Genomic DNA, 27,052 nt, shown 5'->3' on the forward strand with positions numbered 1-27,052 from the left:
AGCTATCCTAAAAGTACTACTGCCAGATACAGAGATCGGCTGAATGGATTCAAAAATGGTAAAACTCAACTGTTAAACTCTAAGGGACTTGGAAAATGAGCCTATTTTCAAAAAAAAGTGGAGTGTTCCTTTAACTTTCATAGGAAATAGTTTGAGAAGTTGAAAGGCTTACTTTGCTCTGCTGGCTGCACCGTTTCCATGAATGCCTGCAGCTGTGAGCTGAGTGCTGTGAATGTGATCCCCCATCCCCCACGCGCGAGTTGAAAACATGGAAATGTCTCCCTCTGCTGGCTGTAGTCTTTAGCCTCTGGCCAACAATTCCTCCGATGACGCAAATTGACGATATTTGCGTCATGGGAGGAATCATTCGAATATACTCCAGGGTTTCTACTGATACAAAGCCATATGCTAATCCATGAAGACTTTTTCATTGTATTTACTCAAATTTTCAATTTCAATTAACTAAACATTTTACAGCAACCAGGTAAATTATTTTTTATATAATTGTTTACTGTTTATGGAACCTTTAATACTTTATTTTATCTCCATTTATAGCATCTTTAATAGCATCCTTAGGGTTTTTTTCAAAAATGTAGAAACATTTTGAATCATTTAGAATTTTTTTTAATATATTTGACCATTTTCAGTTACAGCAACCTTTGAGGTAACGGTTATATGATATAATGATAAAGTTAATGCCAGGTGTAAGAGGGACGAATGATACAGTTATGACCATAAAAAAATCCCTTGCGTCAATTCAAAACGACAGCCAGTGATTGAAAAGTAATGATGACTAATTACGATCCCACGTGAGAGATCTGCACGGCTCCCCGGCAGTGTAACGTCATAAGATTGAAATAGATCTTATTCCCATGGCTGTGGTTCACATTCTCCACGGCTGTGCTCATGTGCTGATGGATTCAATTAGCTGGGCTGTATAAGCGCCTGTGGACGATTTAGTGACCGTTTGTTTGCCTAAAGGGCCTGGAGTTGCCTGGATTTGTACATCCAGTTTTATTTAGCTTGATTAGATTGTTGCTGACTTTTTTTTCTTTTCGGAATTGCTATATTTTTACATAGAATCAGTTTCTCAGAAATGACCTCATGTTTCCTTTTCCCCCCCAAAATGGTTGGAGACAAAAAAAAAATCTATGCTAAGTTCTTAAAAATCTAACTATAAAACATTTAAAACTGGAAATGGGAGGTGAAAAAGTATCCCATATATTTTGCTGTTGGCATCAAACAATGTGCATTCAATCATACATATGCGCACGCACACACAGGAACAGATATCCAACATTACTATACAATTTTAAAAAAATATTAAAAAAATTATTTGTGATTTTGGACATTTGGTGGTACATTTGCTGGATGTGTGTTCCAGTATAAAATCTGGGTCCAGTTAAGAAGTATTGAGTTTGGGTTCATAGGTGACTGTTTTAGAACACTGTTGTTCTCTGTCTTCTAAATTGCTTCCTCAAACAGAGGGTAGAGGAGAAAGATTTCGAGATTTGAAACCTCCTGGGACACGCATGGCCACAGCTGGGGTTCATCTTTAGTGATAGCTCTGGGTGCCCTCACTGATGTTTCCTCTTATCATATCTCTCCTGAGCCCCCCAAGCCTCCCAGACTGCACTCCCAGGCCAGGGTTCCCTAAGTGCAACTATTGCTCTGAGGTTTTTATGTCATTGACATATTAGTGTAAGAGTTATGTATCAGAATAATTTAAGTATTAACTTTGTCATTTGGAGGAATATAAATAGACACAAATGAGGCAATTGTTGACCTAGTAAGGGTTGAAAGAATAAGGGGTTCAGAAAAATGAGAAGTTTGTGTTTTTAACTATAAAGTTTGGTTGAAATCTTAAAATCTAACTGTTGATTGCAGGCTAGTGTCTTGGCATTTTTAAATATTTCACAATGATAAATGGCCAAAAATATATTGTCGGGCGAGGAAAATATAGGTTGAATTCAATAAATTGGGAGACAGTTTACAACTAGTATCAAATGGAAAAAATGTCCCAATTTTCCTGAATAAACCCTTATTTGCACACACACACACACACACACACACACACACACACACACACACACACACACACACACACACACACACACACACACACACACACACACACACACACACACACATTTGTTTTTGTGAAATGTGGGGACATTCCATAGGCGTAATGGTTTTACAAACCGTATGTTCTATCCCCTTATACTGGCCCTACCCCTAAACCTACCCATCACAGGAAACATTCTGCATTTTTATTTGCTGGAAAAAAAAAAAAAATTCGGTATGTTTTATAAGCATTTTGAAAAATGGGGACATGGCCAATGTCTTCATATTTCACCCTCTCCTTGTAATACCTATGTCATACCCATGTCATTATCCTCATATTTCACGAAAACACACACACACACACACACACACACACACACACACACACACACACACACACACACACACACACACACACACACACACACACACACACACACACACACACACACACACACACACACAATTTTTGATAAGTTTTAGTTACTTAGATTTTCGAATTTATGTATTTTCAATTCTCTCTCTCTCTCTCTCTCTCTCTCTCTCTCTCTCTCTCTCTCTCTCTCTCTCTATATATATATATATATATATATATATATATATCATACATTATGTAACAAGTTGTCATTTGAATGTTAATATTAAATTTAAAAATATATTTTTAGTTTGATAATTTTAGTTACATATATTTACCATATATCTAGTCCATATTTTGGCTCAAATTATTTTTTATTTATTTTTTTGTTTACTTAAATGTATTATTTATTTTTATACCTTGAAATGATTCCTTAATAATAACATAGAGCGGATTTTCCATCTGTTGTAAAACAAACATTGTAAAAGTTTGATTTAAATCTTCTTTATAGGTTCTACATTCTTTTTATGATAGTAAAAAAGAATTATTAAAACAAGCTTCTCGTCATTTTTTTTGTTGGTTTATGGACCTCAGGAACATTCGCATTTGTCTTAACGTAACCGTGAAATAACTAGGGCACGCAGTGTAAAAGAGCAAACAGGCAGCGAGTCTGAGTGGTCTTAATGCCGACATCCTCTAAACTGTTTTTATGTCTCCTTAAATTTTGCCGTCAGTAATTGCGAGGTGATGAAAGTGGTGATGTCATGGGGGAAGAGTTAGTGGAACAGTAGCGGGGGAAGGGGAGAAGGTCTCTGTCCCACTGTGAGGCCACATTCTTAGCACTGCAGGTACGAGGTGAATCCCATTAGCATTTCTGCTGATAAGAATATCTGCCAAGAACCGCCTCCTGCTCAATCTCTGATGGTTTGAGAGACTTTAAGCCTCATTGTTGACTGATTAGCAGGCCAGCGTGAAATCTGTACACTTTATTAGTACTGTCTGCACTGATTTTAAAGTCTGGAATGGATTTAAACACGCTAAAATTGGTTAAATACAACTGAAAATACAATATTTATAACAAAAATACCTATAGGTACCTTATATATAATGGTTCTTAATGCTGATTGGTTAGTGTGAAGAACATTTTAATAATATTAGGAACTTTTTACAACTATAAAGACTTTTTCGGGCTAGTTAAAAGTTCCAAGGATGTTAAAGGTTCTACATGGAAACATCAATGCCAATGTCTAGCAAGGACAACATATCACTATTAATGTCCCATTAGTCCACATTAACTAACAATGAGCAATACATTTATTAATAGTATTTTTTTTTTTATCTGTTGCTGTCAATTAACAAAAAAATGCAAAATATATTATTATTATTATTATTATTATTATTATTATTATTATTATTATTATTATTATTATTATTATTATTATTATTATTATTATTTAAATGTCATATTCATAACTACATTAATGTAACATTCCTAATACAGCAAAGCAGCCTTTCATACACCTTATAAGTGGGCGTTAATTTTTGTAATTCTTTCTTTCTTTCTTTCTTTCTTTCTTTCTTTCTTTCTTTCTTTCTTTCTTTCTTTCTTTCTTTCTTTCTTTCTTTCTTTCTTTCTTTCTTTCTTTCTTTCTTTCTTTCTTTCTTTCTTTCTTTCTTTCTTTTTACCTTTCTGTATAGTTTTGCCGGAGCAGTGTCCGTGTGGACCTGCTTATTAGCAAAACTGCTTTTCTATCACAGCTCCAGAGACTTCACCATGCAGGGTCATGACGTGTTTCACATAACAAGGACGTTTAGATGTTAAAGGCAATTCATCAAGCATTTCTTCTGCTCCCAGAGGCCATAACAGCAGAGGAAAGAGAGAAAAATGACTATTTTTCAGAACCCATATCAGGATTGTACAATGTAATCCTCATTCTATCTGAACGGATCCATTCTCCTTCCCCTTTATTTGTAGGATCCGATCATGCCCTCGATGTGTTCCAAACGGGAGCTTTCCAAAAGGAATTTGGGTCACATTTTATAATAACTCCACTCATGTGCTACTCTAATCTGCAGATTCAAAATAATCTTCTGATGCTGTAATAACCCTTTATCTAATTACGTATGGCTTTTATTCTCAATATGTGATAGTTTGAATAAGCACGACTATAGAAACACATCTGGGCAGGGTTAGAGACTTGGAAGAGGGACAGGAAAGCTTTTTAATTTAATGTTTAAAACAACCTGCATGAACTTGTTCATAATATGTATGTTGATAAATGCACCTTAAAGGCTCCCTTCAATAAAAAAAAATCAGTTTTTTAGCTTTTAGTAAGACATATGTTAGCCTTAAGGTTATGAATAAGATGGTGTGCTCCAAAACATTGACAAAATTTGCATTTAGGAGATTTAAGCATTTAAAACGTACAGTCTCTCACTTCCGTTAAAATCGATCACAGATTTTTATCACCACGGACTTTAGCTTCTCATCAGATTTTCTGTACAAACATATGTGTTGGCGCAGACCAGAAAACATATCAGATTCTCAGATTACAGCAGAATGCTGTATTTCAAAGCGATATGGAGGAGATTATGATGCGTTAGAGATTAGGAGGAAACTGTTTTACTGAGCTGAAATGCTCTAGTCAAACTGTGATATAAACAGAACGTTGTTGGCTGTTTTAAAAAAGAGGAAGAGCTGCTTGATATGTTGTCCGGTTTCAGGGGAAATTACGTGAATAATGCTGTCCATTTCAATGCTCTTCAGTGGGCCTTTAAGTGCATCTCCCGCCCTTTATGGTCACCATGATTTTGTATGTTCCTGGGTCAACATATTTTGTTGATCCTGGAACAACCTATATGTCCAACAATTCAGCCTTAACCAATTCCCTACCTCTAAACCTAACCTTATCCTTAAATTATCCTTAAGAGGGATAAGCTTGAGTGAATGAGTGAATAACACCGATGTAGAAGCACCCAATACGCTCGCGCATTACATTCTGTGTGCAAGCAGAGAGATTCGCGCTTGTGCATTATATTAATTTGAAGGTTCATTCAATTTTTCGTTCTAGGGCACCTTTAAAAATGTGTGAAATGGGAGTACATCATTTATATTTGCGGCATTACCAAATGAGAATTTCTGCTCCATTAACGCCATTCCCGTGTATTAGTTGGACAAACAGCTATAGTCCTGTAATTATTTTCAGCCACTGGGCTGGTTGGGATGTTATTTTAAGCCTGCTTATTATTATCATATTTAATAATGAGTTTAATTTACTTTATTTATACATATTCAGTATTCAATTTAAAAAAAAATGTTTTATTGTAGGCTACATTTTAGTAATGTGATGTGCTTAAGTATATATATGTATTTATGGCTTTAAGATATTTCATATTTATTAATATTAGTACTTCAACTTACATTAGCTGTCAAGGAAACATTCATTTAATTTTTTAAGGTTATAGTTTTCCATCTAATATTTGTTTTCTTTCATCTTTTTTTTCCAAGTACCTTAAACCCTGTTTAATATTTTTATATTAATACTTTAGCTTAGGGTCCAATTTTCACTATTAACTAGTTGCTTATTAGTATACATATTACTAGTATATTGGCTGTTTATTAGTACTTATAAAGCACATATTAATTCCTTATTCTGCATGATCATATTCTGCATCCCTTAATACCCAATACCTTAACTTAACAACTACCTTACTAACTACTAATAAGCAGAAATGTTCAGTTTATTGAGGCAAACGTCATATTTAAGTTAGTTAATAGTGAGAAGTAAACTCCTGAAACTAAAGTGTTACTTAGTGAATAATAACAACAAACAGAGCAATGTTTTTAAAGGCACTACAGGGTCACTTATATGAATAACTTACTTGTTCTTGGATATTTGTGAGTTGCGACGTAAATTGTCTGGTTATTAAGGGGAACTTCAAAAGTGAAGTTGTGAAATGCATTTAGCTGAATGTGGGAACAATAAACTGTGTGTGTATGTATGCATGTTTGTATGTATATGTATGTACACACCTATATGTGCATGATTTTTCCATGCTTTGCACGTGGTGTCTTGTGCAAACATCAGCAATAAGCACCACACTGACCATGCAAAATACCCATGAAGAGTTAGTCATCCCCTCTTTGACCTTTGCTCTTTTTTCTTCTCTTGCACATGTTAGGGAATTTAACAACTATTGCCCCTCTAAAAATTCAGTTCATTCCATTTCTCTTCTTTTTCAGGACCTCCCAGAAGTTTCCACAAATCAAAAACAAGTATTCTTATGTCCCCCAATAAGCTGTAAGAATTGTTTGTTTATCCAAAAACATATTTCATAAACTTTCAGCAAGGGTGAAAATATCAGCGACACTCTCCCAGAACAGATGTTTTTTCAAGCTTTTAGCTGTCAGCAATGATAAAGGTGAAGTGTGTAACTGCTGTGCTCGACTGTAAATAATAACATAATAATGAAATACACTTTTATAAATACAATATATAGTTATAAATACATAGTTTATAAATACAAAAATAATGATTGTTTTTAAATAAGGTTTCCCAAATACTCACGCTATTTGACAAACAGCCAATGCCGATAAAGATGATTGGTCAAGTCCCAATGAAAGATAAATTAATTTGGAAAGAAATTAATACTTTTAATTTGAAGGGCGCATTAAATTGATCAAACGTTACGGTAATGACATATAGAGTAACAATGTTACAAAATAGTTACATTTAAAATAAATGCTGTTCTTTTGAAGTTTCTTTTAATCAAAGAAACCTGAAAAAAATGTGTATCACAAAAACATTAAAAAGCTAAATTGTTATTGATATTAAGAACGGATTCTTTAGCTCCAATTCAGCATGATTTCTGAAGGATAATGTGCCATCACAGGAATAAATGACATTTGAAAATGTCAATTTGACAATATTGAATACTGTTTTGATTGTATATTTAATCATACAATCCACAAACTTTTAAATTGCAGTATACATCAATATGCAGGCAACATCACCTTTAAGAATAAAAATAGGAAACCCTGTATAACCAAGCGAGTGATGCAGCTGGCTGGTCATTCATCGCCTCTAGTTCTCAAAAACAGAGTAAGGGAGAGAGACAAGTCTCTCATTCACACTTATTAAAGGGTCTCTGTGGATTCTTCCCTATGGAGGAAGGAGAGAACGGTTGTAACTATTGATAGGTACTGAATGAAACACACACACAAACTGTGAGTCTCAGAGCAACAACACCAGACAACAAAAAAAGTGACACACAAATGTAGTTAAAGAGACATGATGATGTCCCAGGCCTCACACTGTGCTCCTTATCCACAGCACATGTGCGCTGGTATTATCACTCAGAGGGGAATTGTGTTTGAGACGTCCTGAGACTCACACATTTAATAAGTGTGTGTGCGCGCGTGTGCGTACGTGCGTGTGTGTGCGTAATAATCTGCCTTGTCATGGTCATAAGGCTCTTGCAAAAGTGAAAAAGGATTTGTCATAGAAAAGACAGGCTGAAAGATTGTCAGACGGACAGATAGCCTTCACACACTGTGAGCTGCCACAAAGCTTTTAAAAATCACTGCTTTATTTGTGTACATCGTTTGTGCTATATTAGCCTACATTACCAACTGTCCATACACCCATTGCATTCCTCCATAATTGCTTCCATGACCTATAAATCTAAAGTTTATGTATGAACAAATGTAAGCACTTTGCGTGAAGTCAACCATAAAACTTGAAAAATCTTGTTGAAAAATATTTTTATTGCTACCCTTCAAGTGCTGTTGAAATGACTTCCTCGTTGTTTCCGAAAATATTCCATAGCCTATGCCAAAATAAAAATTTCAATAGTTTACAGAAAAGAAGTTTACGTTTTACCACAAAAAGTTATTGTTGTTCATTATTGTATCCTTTTTTCTCTCTTTAGGGCCAACAAAATTAAATGAATTAAACTGATTTGTTCATTTAGATTAATGTGATTTCAAATGTATCAGCTAATATATGAATGATTAATTGTATTAAATTGTTTTATTTGTTTGTATAGGAATTCGAATACAATACATTATAGCAATAAAAGTAACATTAAATAAGTAAAAAATCTGGGTTAAGTTACACCGTATCATCAGTTCTCCATTCATCAGTTATACTTTTTTGTGTGTATATGTGTGTGTGTGGAGGTATTCGATGTGGTTTGGGGCGTCAAACAGAAAATATGACGGTTAATGCATGTGTTCCTCATGGTTTCCTTTATCCAGTGCCTAGAGACCATTATGGCGCGCCAAGAAGTGTCCGCTGTCCGCCGCTCTCAGCGCGGTCACGCCCCTGCGGCGCGCCCGCTCTCACTTCAAAGGCTTCCCTTTACTCAGAGCGGCGTGACGTCACGAAGCGCGCTCGAGCAGATGAGATGAGGGAGCGCAACAGGCGAGCGCACATCTCGAGCTCACATCTCGAGCTCACAACTACAATGACAACTTCCTGATGTATTAACGAAAAGTTTCTTCGAACTCTTTGCACTTTTGTTTTAAGGCAGCATTTGCTCTTCTCTGTATTCTGTGTGGTGCTGTGACTGACGGTGAGATGATTTCCTCACAACTCACTAGAGATTTGCTGAGGTGGAGACCTGTAGTTTGGATCCTGTGGTACCTGTTGAATCTGTGTGACTGCTACAATCTGGATGTGGAGCATCCTTTAGTTTTTAATGGACCCAATGGATCATTATTCGGATACTCTGTTCTGCTCCACCAGCATGCTAAGGACACATGGTAAGTGATTTAAACATGCATGAGAAGTTTTGAGTCAAGGGCGAGTGAGCCAGTTTGAGAAATGAAATCATATTTGCCCCTAATATTGATTTTCAGTTGCATTTTATACATTTTTTGAGGAGTTTTGTTAGTATGTTTTCTATGAAATGTCAAGTACTTAAGTTGAATCAAGTAGGATAGTGAATAATTATAGAATTCACCTTTACAATCAACATTAGACTTTGGCTAGCGTATATTTAATACATTTGTCCAGTCACTGTCTACTACTGACACAGCATATTTCAAGAGCTGTTGAGAGTGGTTCTTCACATTATTGATAGTTTTTATTCAAAGTCATTCTGAAATCCTGAACCAACCAAGATATTCCTTGTGGAATATTGTGAAATGTATCACATGTTGTTGCAAAAGAACTGTATATCTCACACGAGGAGTTTCTTTTGCCCTGAGCCCTGGTTCATTTCTGACCCTGAATTGCAGAATGCTAATTCTGTGTGCTTATTATGTGCTCTACTTTTATGACCAATAATAATTCAGAATTTATATAAAATATTTGCACGTACATTCATTTTTTCACATTTATAATGAATCAGTCCTTCTAAAATCTTGATTACCAATTGTCACGAGAGACACTTTATGCTTAAACTACCAAGCTACAAATGGCAGACTGTATTTATTGGCATATTTATTGTTAAGGCTGATAGTTGGAGCGCCTGTGGCTGATTCCAGCTTTTATCCTCATACCAAAAATCCTGGAGCCATCTACAACTGCAGTGTGTTGAACTCCCAATGTGAGCAGCTCCATGTTGGTAGGTCTTCCCTCTCTTACCTTCAGCTTTTCTTGATGTGTCTTTTTGTGAATGGCAGAGCTTTATTTTAAATAAAGTTCTTGTTGAAGTTCATGCAGGGTCCAAAAGTTCACCAAAGCTTAATTTAAACTTTTTTTTTCAATTGAGGTTTTTGCTTTAATTGAAGCACACAAATCTATTTGAATCATTCTCAAAGTGTGCTAGAGAACATGATTTAACTTTTCACTGATTTTAGTATACTCATACTATAATTAAAACATGCACATATAAGCACTTCAACTCATGGGGGTTTCTCTCTCTTTGCCCTTCTGTTTGCTGTAGACAGTTGATCATTTCCATTTGACCACGTTATACCGTTTAGACTTCACACTTCTGAATTAGCTCTGACTGTACTCGTGTGCTTTCTAGACCCCTGGCTGTGAAAATGTCCTGTGAATGAATTTCCCATGCGGGGTCAGCCAGACTGTGGAGAGTTACCTCCTGTCAGGAAGAGGATGCTTATACTCCCTGCCCGAAACAAGGGATGGGGGATAGTCTTCTTTGTAGGTCAAGCTACAGGATATATATAGGCAAATAAAATGTCATTAAACAAATTATTTCCAAGCCATGCTAGGCTAGAGTGCAACCAATTGCACCCTGTATGGCACGCCGTTGATGTGCCTGAAAAGGTTTCATTATTAGTGGCATTTGCTAATGCAAGTATCACTATTATTATGATTGCTCATACTTAAAGTATGAAAAACACTTAACCATAAAATGTTTGCATGCAATACCTATTGCACTTTTTGCGTTTTTAACAAGAATCAGAGAGAGAGAGAGAGAGAGAGAGAGAGAAAGACTTGCATTGAGAGCCATATTTACGGACCGGATTTGACTCTTCACTTGGGCCAGTATACAACCACAGGGCTTGACATTAAGCATGTTCATGTGCTTGTCCTTCAGACAAGTAAATCGTTCATTCACTTGTCCGAGTAAAAAATGAGCTTGTCTGGAAAAAAGTTCTATATTTTTTTTATTTTGCGTGTGTGTGTGTGTTATAATTATAATTTATTCTGAAGCAATATTCTCACCAGTGTTCAATCAGCTTTGACATATTTAAATCTGCATATTTGTGAATTTTATTTAAAAATTTATTGAATCATTTCAAATTTGCGATATTTTTACCTTTTATAAAGGGCATTTCCCCCCTAATCTTATTAAATATAGGCTATGCTTCAGGTTTAATTTTATATTGTTAAATTTGATTAATACATTAAATTAAATATTGAATTAAAAAAAAAGACACTATACAGGCTGTTAACAATAAAATTAAATAATTTACACTGAAAAATTACAACTGCATTAAATAATGTTTTGAGATTTGTAGTTTTGAATAGACACATAGGAAATGTTGGAAAGTATGTTTAAACATGAAACCAAACCTCAAGTAGGTGGCAGCAGGTGGCCGTCTTAATGAGTGAGCCATTGAGTCATTCATTCAAACCATTCATTCAAACACTGAATCGTTCAGTAACACACTTTTTGCTGTGAGGTGCGTTACGGTTCTGCTGTGTGTGAAATCGAATTTTCGCTTCTGAAATCTAAAAAAAGCACTCAATATTGCATCTAAATTGTAAGTGACTTTAACCCTTGTATGGTGTTCGGGTCTGTTGGACCCGTTTTCATTTTTTATCAAAAGAAAAATGATACGATTAATTATTTTTTCAAACTGAGACTCATTGGCCTCATTTTCTGTGAGGAATATATATCAGAACACATTTTTGATGTCCACACACTGTACACCCCCCTACACATTTATATTACACACAGGATGTTCGGGTCCACTCGACCCGGGGCTAATAAAAGTGTAGAAATCGTAGGTCCTGCGTACCGTAACATCTGTTGAGTATTTAAATATATATATTTTTTGATTGTGTTGAATTAAAAACCCCAAAATGCAGCGGGTCCACCAGACCCACGGACATTGGCTGAGTAACAAAAATATGAACATCACACAAGGGTTAAGTGTAAGTAAATGCAAGTGTATGTTAATTAATTGTTTATGAAACTGTCATATGAAAGCAGTGTCATTTTCTGTCGTGATGGTATTCAAGAAACAGCTTAAACGCTCTAGAGTTGTAATTTCTCCTCGAGAGGCTGCACGAGCGTCAACAGCACGACCTTATTATCGTCAGTTCATCATATATTATTATCCACCACTATCGATCGCCACTTACACTAAATGAATGCACAATCATTCATGCATTTTGGTTATTTGCTAGTTATTTTTTGTTTTCAGGCTCTTCTTTTTCACTTGTCCCTTCAAAAAATCCACTTGTCCCGGACAAGCGGACAAGTGTTAATGTCGAGCCCTGAACCACCTTGCAACCACAGGCTAAAAACACTCAAAATACATTTGCAACCACATGCAAATACCCTGGAAACCATCTACAAGACCACATTGTAAAGTTTAGTGTGCAACCCTCATTTTCGTCAAATGACAACCACTCACATTTTCCTGAAAAAATGTAACAAGAGTTCAAAAGGGCATAGCTGATGCTTCATCTCCAGCTCACTTGACACTGTCTCAGAAAGCACAATGATTTAAGGTTTTACATTACAGCATGATACTTTCAGAAATACTCATCGCCTTGTGTTTTGTACACCTCACCACAAGCTTCTCATCCTGTGTTGTTCTGTATGTGAGCCAGAGGTGTGAGTTTGTTTGAGGGTAAAAACATTTGCATGTCCAACATCTCTGCATCTGTAACATTTTGCACAATTTCCTCAAAGTAAATTGTTTAGACTCTTGATTGATTGCATATTTTTTGTGTGCGCATTTTATTGAATGATTTCAGGAGATGTACGGAATTGTGGAAGACACTGTTTGGCAGAGAATGATAACCAGTGGCTGGGTGTAAGTCTGTCCCGGCAGCCCTCAAAAGGCCATGTTTTGGTATGTCTTTTAGTCTGTTCTTAATTGAGCTACCTTTTGAGGAAATGCTAAACTATAATTATTCATTTTAAATGGAAAAACCCCCTATTTACTTATAAGGTTCAGAGAGAAGGTGGAAAATGTTCATAAAAAAACGAAATGATTAGGGATGCACAATATATTGGCCACCATATCGCTATCAGCCGATATATGTCCATTTATAATGTTATCATTATCGGCTCGATTAGACAATTTGGCTGATATATTAAAGCATAGGCAAAAAAATATATCTCGATATATTTTGCTATATCTCGATATACGGTATATATCTAGATATCTTTACAGGAAAAATAACCCCCAAAAACTACAGCAAAAACAAATATGCCAAATAGCACAATTTTTTTTTTTTTTTTTTTTTGAAGTGCAAAGAGGTAGTCAGTTCATGAACGAACAAAGTGCTTTTGTGACATAAAAAAACCAAAAACTCCCTGATAACATAAATAACAATAATTTAACTGTAAAATAAAAGAAATAATATGCCTATAGCCATCTTTTCATTCATTTCATGCTTTCAAAAGACGAATTAAAACCCTTTTTTACACTTAAACAGTAAGCATTTTGCAGAAAGATGGTGGAATGACTGGTTAATAAACTGATTGTCATAACACCACTTCCTGTTAAATTTGTACCAAAATTCAAACAGTAGGCTAGATGTCGCGCTCTTTACCAAAGCGTGACTGATGCGTATCATGTAGGCTTTTTTCAGTTACAGAACGAAATATGAATGTCAGAAGGTAGGCTATAATATGATGGCTACAGTACAACTTACAGAAGAGCACTGTATCTTATACACGGGAAAAATGATTTAGAAAAAAGGTTACCTGGTTGTCTTAATTTTGAGTTCATTGAAATTAAAATTTTGAGTTAATACATTGAACATTTTTTGAGATTCGACCACTTTTATTAAAATATTATTTAAAGATTTTGTGTGTGTTTTATTTCTGATGACGCAGTGAAACATGCCAAATAGTGCTATTTTCATGATTTATCATTTTTTTTGTGTTTAAGATACAATAATATTTTGAGTTTCTATTTATTAAACAAATGTCCTTCATTGTATCAACTCAAATTTTTAATTTCAATAAACTCATAATTTTAAGGCAATCAGGTTACTTACTTTTTTAAGTTAAACCAACAAAAACCAACAAACATTTTTTACAGTGTAGGACATCCGGGATGTCTCGTATTTAACTCTTGGTTAAAACATGAATAGACCTATTCATCATAATCCCATGATAAAGCTGACAAAATAAAAATAACGATATTGCAATCATTTCTAAATGTTTTCGAATAATATGCGATCATTTTGACATTTTAACAGAAAACTATGCGATCAGTTAGAAACAAATCATAAAATGACATGATTGCGACTGCGAGTGCGTCTCGCAACAATAGTGTCAAACACCTGTGACTGTGGGTGAAACATGTGATTTGAAATATGATGAACATTAATATTTCTTTATGAATTTTAGCAAGCAGTTGTGTTAGAAGGAAAATCATGGTCTCTTAACTGATTATTAAATAACGCGCGCACTTGTCAACTTGATAAATAATCCTCACCTGGTTGCGAACGCCGCCGCGTTCAATGAGACAACACTCGAGGGGAGGGGGAATAAAAGCAAGAGGCGGGAGGCGCGCGAGCACAGCACAGAGAAGGCAAAACAAGCAAAGTGGCGGAATCAGCATGCAATATAAACAATATATCGATATATACGATATGTCAAAATCCATATCGAGTTTAAAAAATATCTCGATATATTTTAAATATCGAGATATCGCCCACCCCTATTAAAGCAGATAAATAATGGATTATTTCATTTTGTTGAGACACTTGGCCATACAAGATGGTTTTGAATTGCTTTGAATATGATTGGAATCACTTAAAAAAAGTGCAACATGTGCTGCACAAGTTGGTCATTTAGGTGACATAAAATTATGTTTTTGTAACCAGGCTTTGGATTTATGTTTATCCGTCAATATATTGGTTATCAGCTTTTAAGAATTATCGGTTATCGGCATCGATACTAAAATTGTCATATGGGTGCATCCCTATAAATTATGATTGTTTTGTAGTGAACGATACCATTATTGGTGGAATACATGGCATATGTATGATGAGTAACACTATGCTGGTTTAAATTCTAGGCATGTGGACATCGGTGGAAGAATATCTACTACTCCATTAAGGACAATCAGAATAAGCTGCCCCATGGTATTTGCTTCAGATTCAGCCCAGATTTGAAACACGTCAGTCGTATTATCCCCTGCTATAAAGGTACACATTTAATTTACTGCTGAGTTGGTTGTACTGTGGTTCTTACAATAAGTTTTCTGAAGGTTTTTCTTTCTCTCTTTAGACCATCAAAGAAAGTTTGGTGAAGGCTACGGATCATGCCAAGCAGGAATATCAAACTTATTCACAGAGGTATTCAGAGCTCCTATGGCATTTTGATTGAGCTGTGATTTAATTCAGATTGATTTGGTAATGATGTGTTGTGTTTGTAGGACCTGATAGTCATGGGAGCTCCTGGTACCTCATACTGGACAGGATCCGTTCTTGTCTACAACACCACGAGCAACACATCAGCTGCTTATGTGGATGAAGACAGTGCAGTTCTCTATGGAAGTTATTTAGGTGAGTTCTCAAGCTGCTAATATTATTGGATTTTTTTACAAATCCTAGTATAGGCAACATTGTGAGGCATCATAAAACCAAAAGACTGTAGGCAACTTAATTGTGCCGATTTTTTTCAAAATCTAAGGCAGCATGTATCTTTTACGGAGAAGCTCATCCTAGAATGCATTGGAACAATCTCACATCGTTTTTTTTTTATGATGGCTAGGGAGCTTCCTTAAATGGCAGCTGCCTATGTAGGCAATACACAGCAAGCCAACTTACTAGGTTTTAAAACAGAGCTATGGCCTTTTTTATATAAATAATTATTTATGTATAACATTGCTAAGATATATTTGTAATAAGTTCTATTATGGGGGTTAAGGGATACAGTTATCTAATTTTGATAAAATGTGTAAAATGAAAGTTCAACATCAGGATCATCGGTGTCATAATGTTTCCAACTTAGCAGGAAACATTTTTCTTTATGAACAGGAAACAGACACTGTTGCACAAAACAAGCATGAAATTGTTGCTAAACATAATACGGTTACTAGTCTAACGTGTCACTGTTTTCATCTCTTGGCAACCTTTCCATACTTTGTAAACAAACTTACACAGCAATGCCTAATTTTAGTTATTATTTTTGCTTTTCAGCTTCACAGGAAATCATGATGTTATTTTTGTTATTATAAGTAATACATTCTTTATAATACCCAAGGCCGCAACCATTTGTTGCGTGGTGGGGGTTGGGGTATTGGTCTTATTATTTTATTTTAAGGAATTCAATTATTAAATGATTAAAAGGGATTAAAGGAAATAAAGAAAAATAAAAATGGTAACGTTCCAGTTGTAATGTAGTTATGAAGTAAACTATTTTCAAATAATATATTTTTTTAAATATGCACACATTCACTCTTATTTTCATCTTCGTAATATGTAAAAGTGCAAAATGTTTCGTCACGTCAAATTCAGTTATTATTTATATAAATAATGTCAAGTTTTCAGTTCAAAATTGTGAAATTTCACATAGTTTGTATCATTTCCCATTACTGTTGGTCGTTGAATGTTTTTATCGTAAAAAAAGTTAAATGTTTAGCTACATGAATCTTGTGACGCAATCTTTCACTGCTATAACTAGCGTCGCGTTGGAATTCAACAGTTAGCCCCGCCTTCTTTGATTTGATTGGCCATCTCACTCATTCTGACAGTGACAAACACCATCAAGAATATCAAACGTGTCGGGTGGGGGACAATTTGGCCATTTCTAATTATTCAGGGGGACATGACCTCAATGTCTAAGGTGGTTATGGCCCTGATAATACCTTATAGTTGCACTTTGTGCAGGGTCACTGCTGTCATTAAAAAAAAAAAAAAAATTTGGTATCAGTGAATTTAAATTTCCAAGCCTGAAAAGAAATGAGTTTGATATATTTATACTTCATCTGCTAGAAATTGCTTTTTGTGAATGCAAAATGATGTTTTAAAAATCATTATCTAGTGATCACAAGCATTGTAATAACTAAAAATGTTTTATTCAAGTCACACAAATATTATTTAATATCACTGATTCAAGCTACTAGCAAGTAACTTGTTGGGTTTTATTTAGGAAGATACCCGGTATTACCATTTTATTTTTTTACAGTTTTTCCAGTGTTTCTGCAGACAGTTTGAATATTTCACCACCATGTATGGTTTTCTTCCCATCAGGTTATGCTGTTGGTGCTGGACACTTTCTAGATCCTCAGAGTACTGAGATAGTGGGTGGTGCTCCCCAGTATGAACAGATTGGTAAAGTAAGGGTTAAGCTCACCACCACCATCATCTGATTATTAGCACAGACCCATTGTTTTGTTGTAGTTTAGTGTTGTGGTTAGATTGACAGTGCAAGGAAAGCCCTGAAACAATTTTGACATGCATGCTTCTGTACACTTTGTAGCTTAATAACAATGTTCTGAATACCCCATACTGAATATCAACAATTCCAGGTGGTTGTGTATAAAATGGTTTTAGGTATGAAACCCTTTTGACATCTGCTCTGTGTGGCAGTTGTAAACGGTAAATCGGTTGAACTAAACTCTTCTTCCATCTGTGCGGAAGAGGAAGTAGGTTTTTATTTTCAGATGTGCTGAGTTTGCAGTGTTTATGAGTTTTGTATGTAACGGTCTGGTGTCTAATGATTTTACCAAAGACACTGAGACTGGAAAAGGAGTTATCAGAGAGCGACCATGTATGTTTAGGATAAAACTAAATGTAAATGTAACACATGCCAGTGTATTTACAAATCCATTGTTAGGCTGTTGTTGTTATAGTTCCCATTTCCCATATTGCTGTGTTTTCTTTTACCCCAGGCCTACATATTCAGGACTGAAGGCAACACTTTGAAAATTGTTAACATAACCAAGGGCAAGAAGGTAAGAAATGTAAAGAATTTTAAGTGCTCCTAAGGGATGTTCCTGATGAATTTTCACAATGGTGATGTTTGTTCCTGTTCACAGCTCGGCTCTTATTATGGAGCTAGTGTATGTGCTATCGACCTGAACGCAGACGGACTGTCCGATCTGTTGGTGGGGGCTCCTATGTTCAGCTCAGTGAGGGAGGAGGGGCGTGTGCATGTCTACATAAACCAGGGAGAGGTAAGGCTGCGATATGTAAATATATCTAAATATTTACGGGCAGTGCAAACTATTTTTCTTTCTCTGTCTTATATTTCAGTGCAAATATTTACATATCCTTAGATCAAGATGCATTTATATGATAAGCTAAATTACTGAAAAAAGGACCACAACTATAACGCCGCATTCACACGGCGCGTAAGCGTTAACGCTTCCCATTTACTTTGAATGGGTGACATCATCCGTTGCCGAACTGAATTGTGGATTCCGTTGCATCGCGTCGCTCGCGTTGCAAGCGGCAGAAGTTGAAGATTTCTCAACTTTTCAAGCACCAGCGCAGGCGTCATCCAATCAGATCGCTGTATGCAAATATCCTTGAGCAGGCGCTAGCCAATTGCGTTCATTACTGCTCCGTGAACCATCCAGACCAGTATGTGATATTCTCCCCGCTGTCAACGTTTTTTTAGGATTTAATATGCCCAACAGCTTCGAGCACCTGTGTAGTGCACTGACAACAACTACAGGGGCAATCGCATTTACACATAACACCAAATCGGCATCCATTTTGTCTCACAGACTAGCTGTCAAAAAAGGCGTTTTTTTTGTGTTGTGTTGTGGTCCAAGCAGCAAGTAAGTTTTAATGTGATTGGCTGTTGTCACTATGACGATCGCGTCAGCACCAAGCTTCAGCCACGCCCTCCGTCAAGCGTTACCGCCTACGCCCCGTGTGAACACACCGTAAGGGACTATGTTTAAACACAGAAAAAAATATCTGTGGGGTAGGAAAAATAAACTTAATTTAAAGGGAAAAAAGTTGATATTTACTAATATCAAAAAAATCATTTTCTAACTTTATATCAGCATATTTTTTTTTCTGTTTTGAGTTTAAATTCACTTAATTTCGATGAAGACTTAATATCTTATGTCATTTTGCCTCTCAAGTAGTTGTATCTTGATTTTAAGAATGTTTAGATATTTGTACTGGAATAAAACAAAGATAAAAAGTAATGAGGAAGAAATGTGTTCAGTATAGTATTTAGCAATTTTAATGAGAAAATGTCCCTAAATGAAAATAATATTGTAATAGTCTTAAATATTGGCTTCATTTTCTTTAAAGGGGTGATTAATTGAGAAATCAACTTTCCCTTGAGTTTTTGATATATAAAATGGCATGGTAAAATAAGAATATCCTGTAAGTTTCAGAGCTGAAAACCTTTTTAGTCAAAGAAAAGCTTTTATAAACACCAGACCCAGAAAACGATCGTGTGCTTCATCCTTACGTCATCACACGACGGAACACACCTCTACAAAACGTGTAATTCAGTATCACCGCCCATCATGGAGCTGTGCCAGCAGCAATAGAAATGTGGAAAAAGATAGCAAGATATTGTAGAAGAACACAGTCGCAGTGATAAGCTTCTAATATTAGGAATGTGTGATACTTCATTTATTTTTAATGATATTCCAGCTTACATGGGGAATACTGTATGTGTGTTCGCTCATTTTACTTTGGAATCATTTGTAATCAAGTCTCAAGTGCTGGATTTGCAGACACAATGCTGTGCCTTCTATATTGGATCCGACAGGAATGGTGCAACAAACTTATATGAGTAAAATGTCTTTTTTATATGTAGGCCTTATAGTAGTTCTGGGGCTGTGTGGTTTCTAGACGGGCTACCAAAACGTACGCCCGTCGGCAGAAATTCTTTCTTGATCTGGGTGCGCATGTGTGTGTGTGTGTTCGCGAGTATATCGACCAATCGTGCGGGCCATGTAATATAGAAATAATATTGCTATCAATTGAGGGTGGATGATAAATGACTGGGATGTGTTTTTTCCCTAGGTTTTATGAGATTCACACATATATTCTTAACTATATTTGTAATTTAAAGATATCAACAGTCTTTGAGCTCTGTTGTAATGCACGTGAAAAAAATGTCACACCTACTTAATTTGAGCTGTCTTATCTTATTGAGTTCTGGGTAAAGGATGTATTCTGGCTTTGATTGTGACCACCAAGGCCATACCAATAGAACAGGTTTGATTTTTCCCATAATGTCAAAAATTAGCCACCTTTACACCAAAAAGCACCATGCTTATAAGACTTAACAGGTGACTGCTGACTGTCACCATTTGCTGCATTGTTTTTCTGTAATACTTAAGACCTCAAACAGTAGTTTGCAAGTACAAAAATAATGCTTTGCACAAAAACAGTTTGGTCAACGGGCTTATTTCTTAAACATGAACAGCAAACCTAATGTAGTGCAGTGGTTTTAAAACCCATCCTGGAGTACCACCAGCCCTGCAAATCTACCACCAGCCCTGCAAATCTATTCGTGGAGACTGCAATACCTGAAATGGGTGTGTCCGATATAATGAGACACAAACTATTGTGTCTCATCTGACACACCCATTTGAGGTTTTGCAGTCTCCACAAATGAGCTCATGAGTTGAATCAGGTGTGATAGATGAGGGGGACATACAAAATGTGCAGGGCTGGTGGTACTCCAGGACAGGTTTGAGAACCACAGGTGGAGTGTACAAAGATGAGATACTTTATTTATGATGAATTACAATCCAAACAATGATATACTTACAACATTTTTAGATTTTACTATTTTTAGATTTGTCTAAGGGTGCTTTCACACCTACCTTGTTTGGTCCGGATTTTCAGACTTTTCAGTTTGGTACGAACCAAAATTACAAGTGTGAAACCTCCCCCGGACCATGGTCCGGACCAAACAGACGAAATTTGGTCCGACGAAAAGAGGTAGTCTCGGTCCGGACCAAACAGAACAAAGGTTCGTTCGTTTCTTGTGTGAAAGCATTTTCTGTATAGTTCGGACTTTCAGACCATTTACAGGAAGTTCTGGTGTAGGATTAGTGAAAAAACACAGATTAAACTCACAGCACATGTAAGCAGCAGTGATGGAGCGCGCAGCATTTTAACCAGAACCGCTTGTGTACTTATGTCAGCTCGCGTGAACAGCGTGCTCTGCTTGACTATATGAGTTTCGGTTTATTTATGAGACCGCTCCAGTTCATGTGCAACGCAAATGATCACTCCGTCACGGGATGTCTGCTATATTTTTTATTTAAGCTTATTTATTAAATTCAGGCAAACGATGAAACATTTATTAAAATTAAGATACAAAATAAAGCTTTCTACAAAACAAATCTTAATGTCTTTGACATATATTGCACATCTGTGCACGTTTCATAATCAATTTAGCCTAGATGAAATTTAAAAATAACATTATGATATTTAAACATAACTATAAAATAAAATACATTGTTTGGCTAAAAAGCCTATCTTCTAGGAGCTCCTCCTTTCCTGTCGGCGCCGATAAAATGTTTGCACAACGAGGACGTTCATTTGGTGAATTTGCCTCGAGTATAGTTGGTGCTGCAGATAGTAATGCCATAATATATACAGTATTGGCAACGATGCGTCTGCTGTTCATTCTTGTCAAAAGTTAGCCGCTGAATTGACAACACACTGACGTCAGACGCACGTCCGCTAACAAACCAATCAATGTTAAGATGCAGCCCACATAGATGATGACGACAGGACGCCAGTGCGTCATGTAAAGTTCTTTGGTGCGCTGACATAACTGCAATGTGAAAGCAAACCAAAACGAACCAAATGTCCAAACACGAACTTTGGTTCGGACCTTAGTGCGGACTTTCAGGTGTGAAAACGCCCTATGACAGCTAATATCATATACACGGAGGGGTGAACCAATTTCAGGGTTAAGGCTAAAGAAGATGTGCTTCCCCTTTAAAAACACTTTTAAATTTCCTTGAAATAGTGTAAAGTTAAGTCAATGCACAACTGACACATCGCAGCATAAATGCTCCCAATATATTACTTGTCTACATTCACAAACCACTGTTAGTTGCAATGCATGCTGTATGCAGGATTTGACATGGCAGAAAGCGTGTAAAGAGCGCTCCCTTTAAAATCGCTAAAAAGCTGTCACTCCACCTTAGTTTATCGTGATCTCACAAAGTTTGTTATAATGAAAGGATTTATGAGCATACAGAACTCAGAACAGATTTTATTCAGATTTCAGTGCCCCTCTGATTGGCCATTGCTTTCAAGAAATCCACAGATATGTTTGTGATTTGCTCCATTGATAAATGCTTTAAGAACACATTGTAAATAGAAACCTTTGACGTTCTCAAGAGAGCAAATGCAGATACACACTGGATTGCTTGCCAAATCTGTGCCACCAATATGCTATTATAATCCTAGGCCAGCAGTAATGGGCAGATTTTCCCTCTAAAAGTAGCTAGTCTCTCATCTGTGGCAAGTGGACTTTGATAATTTTCTTGAAAATATCTTTAGTATCATTGTGTCTCTTTCCCAGGCTAAACTGAAAGAGGCGGACTTTGAGTTAGTCGGCAGCGACTCTTATGCAGCACGATTTGGAGAAACCATCACAAACCTTGGTGATATTGATGATGATGGATATCCAGGTATAGTATATCTAATACATCAGTGTTTGAGTATGGAACCTTTATACGTTTACCTTTACAGTTTTTTATGACTAGCCAAGTGTCCTAAAAATATAATATATTATGTTTTTCTGTATTTTAAAATTGGGCATTTGTTTGTTACTCAAGCAAGGTTTGATGGTAAACCAAATTTATTTCACTTCCTCATGCCATCTTACATTGGCTTTTGGCATTAGTGGTTTCATGGCGAGATATCAGTTCATCTCTGACTCAAATTTGACTTCTGCGTGGTGGCTGTGGTTTAGAAATGGAACATGGTTAAGAAACATGATGATGCATTTACAATAAAACATCACGGTAACGCCCTTGCAACATACACTTAAACTAGCATCTTGTCTGCAAGTGCATCAGCATAAATTATTTATTATTTAATTATTTATATAAATAATGTTTTCATGGGTAGAAACTCTTAACACCATTTGCTCTTGTTTTAAAACCTATTACCTTCAAAGGCAGCTGATATTCTAATGAACCTAAAAATATATAGCATACAAAATATTGGGCCTTTTTAATTAACTAAATTACACTACAATACTATTAGTACTGACATGAGTTTTAAGTACATTTGATGTATTAGATTTTTCTCTAGGTTTTAAAATAAAGCTAATGCAATAATACCTGTGTTTTAGATGTGGCCATTGGAGCCCCTCACGAGGACGATCTGCAAGGTGCTATATATATCTACAATGGGAGGAGAAGCGGTATAGCACGTACTTTCTCTCAAGTACGTTCTGCATCTGCTGTTTATACTGATACTACAGGCAGAGAATAATGAAACACAGGCGGGAAAGGCCAGACCTGAGCATTTGTCCCCATCCTGTGTGAACTTCCCTATTGTTTGAGTCTTTCTTGTTCTCTCTGTCTACACTTGAGTACTAAGAGCAAAGCGTCCAGTCTTATTGCTGTAATTTCCTGAAATCTCCCTCGCTCAAGAAGTTTCTAGTTTCAAGGAGTGATTAGGACTTTACAAATCCAAATCATGAGAGTCCAGGTATAAACTAATATTTAGGAAGAACTTCATCTAATTATATTAGGCAAGACTGATTACATATGTTTTGGTGATTAGCTTGTAACAATACACTGTTAAAAAAATGTCTCCAATTGAACATTTTCTAGTGACTGATCACATCTAAATGGAAATTCTGTGAATTGATACATTTTTCAGTTGGCCAAATTGAAGTTCTGTGAATTGATGCAATTTAATTTACAGAAATTCAATTCGGCCAACTGAAAAATTTAGATGTGATCAGTCACTTGAATTTTTTCAAATGTAAAAAATGACACATCTTATATAAAGGATGTATTCTGGCTTTGATCGTGACCATTAAGGCCATAACAAAAGAACAATAGGTTACCTTTTCCCTTAATGTCAAAAATTAGCCACTTATACACCAAAAAGCACCATGCTTTTAAGGGTGCGTTCACACTTGTCATGTTTGGTTCGATTAAAACGAACCCTGGTGCGGTTGCTCGGTTAGTGCGGTTCATTTGAACATATGTGAACGCTGCCACCCGAACTCTGGTGCGCACCAAACAAGCGGACCGAGACCGCTAAAAAGATGGGTCTCGGTCCGCTTCCAAACGAACTCTGGTGCGGTTCGATTGATATATGAACGCAACACGGACCAAAGACATGTAAACGGACCAAAAACCAGACGTATAATGTCACAAGATGCCACGCATAATGCAGCTGATTTGACGACGCGGAAAGATCGGTGTACGTTATCCAAAATGAGTAACTTTAACGTTAGAGGGCAAACGTAGAGCAACGAGGAAGAGCCTCATCAATATTTGGTCTGACGAAGCATGTTTCGAAAATGCTAGAAAAAACACACAAAAAGCATACCTGGCTCTTCTCATCAAAGTTCCTGTGTTGCCCATTATTAGCAGGTACAGACGACATACGGCCGTCTCTTTTGCACAACGGAGGAAATCCTGCTGCTGTTTTGAATGTTTTGAACATTTTATGAGCTCTTCATGAGTTCTCAGCGGGTAAAAATAATGCCACATGTACACGCATAAAATGACCGCGTTTAATCCAGCACACAGCGTTGTTTTGAATGTTGTGAACATTTCATGAGCTCTTCATGAGTTCTCTGGTAAAAAATAATGCCATATGTACACGCATAAAATGCCCGCGCGTGTAATCCGCACACAGCATTGTTTTGCATGTTCGGTAAACGAGCTCCTACGTCATATAAGCCGACCAATCAGGTTGTGAGCGTCTCCCTGTGCCTTTGGTTCGGTAACTTTAGGTTCGCTGTTAAAAATGCCCGTGTGAACGCTAAGCGGACCAGGACTATTATGTTTGTTTTTGTTTTTTGGTCCGGACCAAACTAACCAAACGAACCGAACTACAAGTGTGAACGCACCCTAAGGCTTAAGACATGTGACTGCTGACTGTCACCATTTGCTGCATTGTTTTTCCTCAAACAGTAGTTTGCAAGTACAAAAATAATGATACTAACTAACAGGAAAGCATCCCGTGTAATTGCTTTAATTTCCTGAAATCCTTCTCTCTCTCATATAGTTTCAAGAAGAGATCATGACTTGACAAATCCAAATCATTAGAGTCCAGTTATAAATGAATGTTTATGACGAAGAAGAACTTCATCTAATTATATTAACTTCAAGCCAAAATGATTACATAGAGGATGTGTTTAGTGATTAGCTTGTAACAATAAATGGTTTTCCAGTTATTGTAGAGCATGGCACAAGCTGTGTCAAAGGTCGTGAGCTTGATTCCGATGTAACACAAACTGATCAAATACATACATTGAATCCACTGTCAATTTGTGTGTCCGAAAAGTGAAAAAGTAAGACATGATATAAAGTCATCCGATAATCCAAGAATAAACAAGTACTTCAGAGAACTCTGTATTAAATGTAAATGAAAGGCATGTAAATGTGCTAACCCACAATGCAAAGATTTGTAAGAGACTTTACATCAATCATGTTACCATTCTTTGGTCGAGCCCCACTTTATTTACAGTACGTCTTTACTAGATTTGTGCAGCTGTCTATTGTGAATTGCCAAATAAGTTTAGTTTCATCCTATTTTTGAATTAAAGGTGGGGTAAGTGCTATCTGGTAACCGTTGTTGATATTTCAAATCACCAAAACAAACACGCCCCTACCCCCACAAAGGGTCTCGGCCCTATTTTGATAGCTCTGCCCCACACATACGTAACCCAGGCAACGACTATGGCAGAATCTCTGTGTAACTAATCAGGTCAAATATTCAATGAAAAAGCCATCCCTTCCATCACAAAAACACAAACCGTTCTCATGAACAACTCGATAGTACACGAGCACAACAGTCTAACTAACAACATATTACAGTTATGACAAGATTAGAGTTATAGCGATCACAAAAATACAAACTGTTCTCATGAATAACTTGATAGTACACAAGCACGACAGTCCAGCTAACGACATATACAATTATGACTGGATAAGGGTTATATAGATCATGAAAATAGTAAACAAACATATATTAGGAGTACAGTATCTTACTTGTCGGAGACATTGTGTGAGCTGATGCTTGAAGCACACAGTGAGGACATTTAGATGCTCCATGCGTTGTGGAAATGAACGGGTCTTTATCATCGCTGAAGTGAGCGACAATACGATCGCAAATGGACAAACAAGCGAACATGACACACGAGCATATTCAAGCAAAAGCCAGCATATATTAGGCTAGTTCTCGATTAATGTCCGTCATGTGTGACTCGTGTGTGTTGAATAATGACCTGCACAGAGCGAGAGCAAGCGCTCTTCTAACCATCAATAGTAGACACACCCGTTACCTGCTGATTGGCTACAAGTTTTTTATTCCACTCAGCCTGAGTCCTTTTTCTAAAACGAATTTGAAATAACACTTACCCCACCTTTAACATGATCTCATGAAATGAATGTAAAATGGGCCATAAATAGGATCATTAGCATGTCTCTTGGAGTACAGTACAACTCTATTGGCATATATGATGTCAAATCCTGAATAACAGTATATTCTGAATGCTGTCTTTGTGCTTTCCTCATTGCAGAGAATAACGGGTTCTTTGTTAGGCAACAACCTCAGGATGTTTGGCCAATCAGTGTCTGGAGGAGTTGATATTGATAGCAACAATTACCCAGGTAACGCTTTTAGCTCAAACACATGAATATGATATGATCCCTTTGTTAATAGGGTGAATGGTTGGCAACAGTTCAACCTACACTATACACTCAAAAGTCAGTAAGATTGTTTTTTGAATAAATGAATGCTTTTATTCAGCAAGGATGCATTCAATTGTTCAAAATGTTATAAAAGTTAATCAAAGAATCCTGAAAAATAA

At 36.4% G+C, this 27,052-nt stretch overlaps 1 protein-coding gene across 1 annotated transcript in view; it reads left to right on the forward strand.

The window, feature by feature from the left end:
• Positions 1-8,830: 8,830 nt before the first annotated feature.
• The window catches only part of itga4 (integrin alpha 4), a 38,421-nt gene continuing 20,199 nt past the window's right edge, over positions 8,831-27,052 (forward strand). The window contains exons 1-12 of the mRNA XM_067444438.1: positions 8,831-9,185; positions 9,879-9,991; positions 12,829-12,926; positions 15,111-15,240; positions 15,323-15,390; positions 15,471-15,600; positions 17,290-17,375; positions 17,931-17,993; positions 18,078-18,215; positions 22,568-22,676; positions 23,345-23,439; positions 26,762-26,852. Of these exons, the coding sequence (XP_067300539.1) occupies positions 9,001-9,185; positions 9,879-9,991; positions 12,829-12,926; positions 15,111-15,240; positions 15,323-15,390; positions 15,471-15,600; positions 17,290-17,375; positions 17,931-17,993; positions 18,078-18,215; positions 22,568-22,676; positions 23,345-23,439; positions 26,762-26,852 (1,306 nt within the window). The 5' untranslated portion in view covers positions 8,831-9,000. The remainder of the gene's footprint in view (positions 9,186-9,878; positions 9,992-12,828; positions 12,927-15,110; positions 15,241-15,322; positions 15,391-15,470; positions 15,601-17,289; positions 17,376-17,930; positions 17,994-18,077; positions 18,216-22,567; positions 22,677-23,344; positions 23,440-26,761; positions 26,853-27,052) is intronic.

The sequence above is a fragment of the Pseudorasbora parva genome, chromosome 5 (assembly GCF_024679245.1).
Source record: "Pseudorasbora parva isolate DD20220531a chromosome 5, ASM2467924v1, whole genome shotgun sequence".
NCBI classification, from domain to species: domain Eukaryota; kingdom Metazoa; phylum Chordata; class Actinopteri; order Cypriniformes; family Gobionidae; genus Pseudorasbora; species Pseudorasbora parva.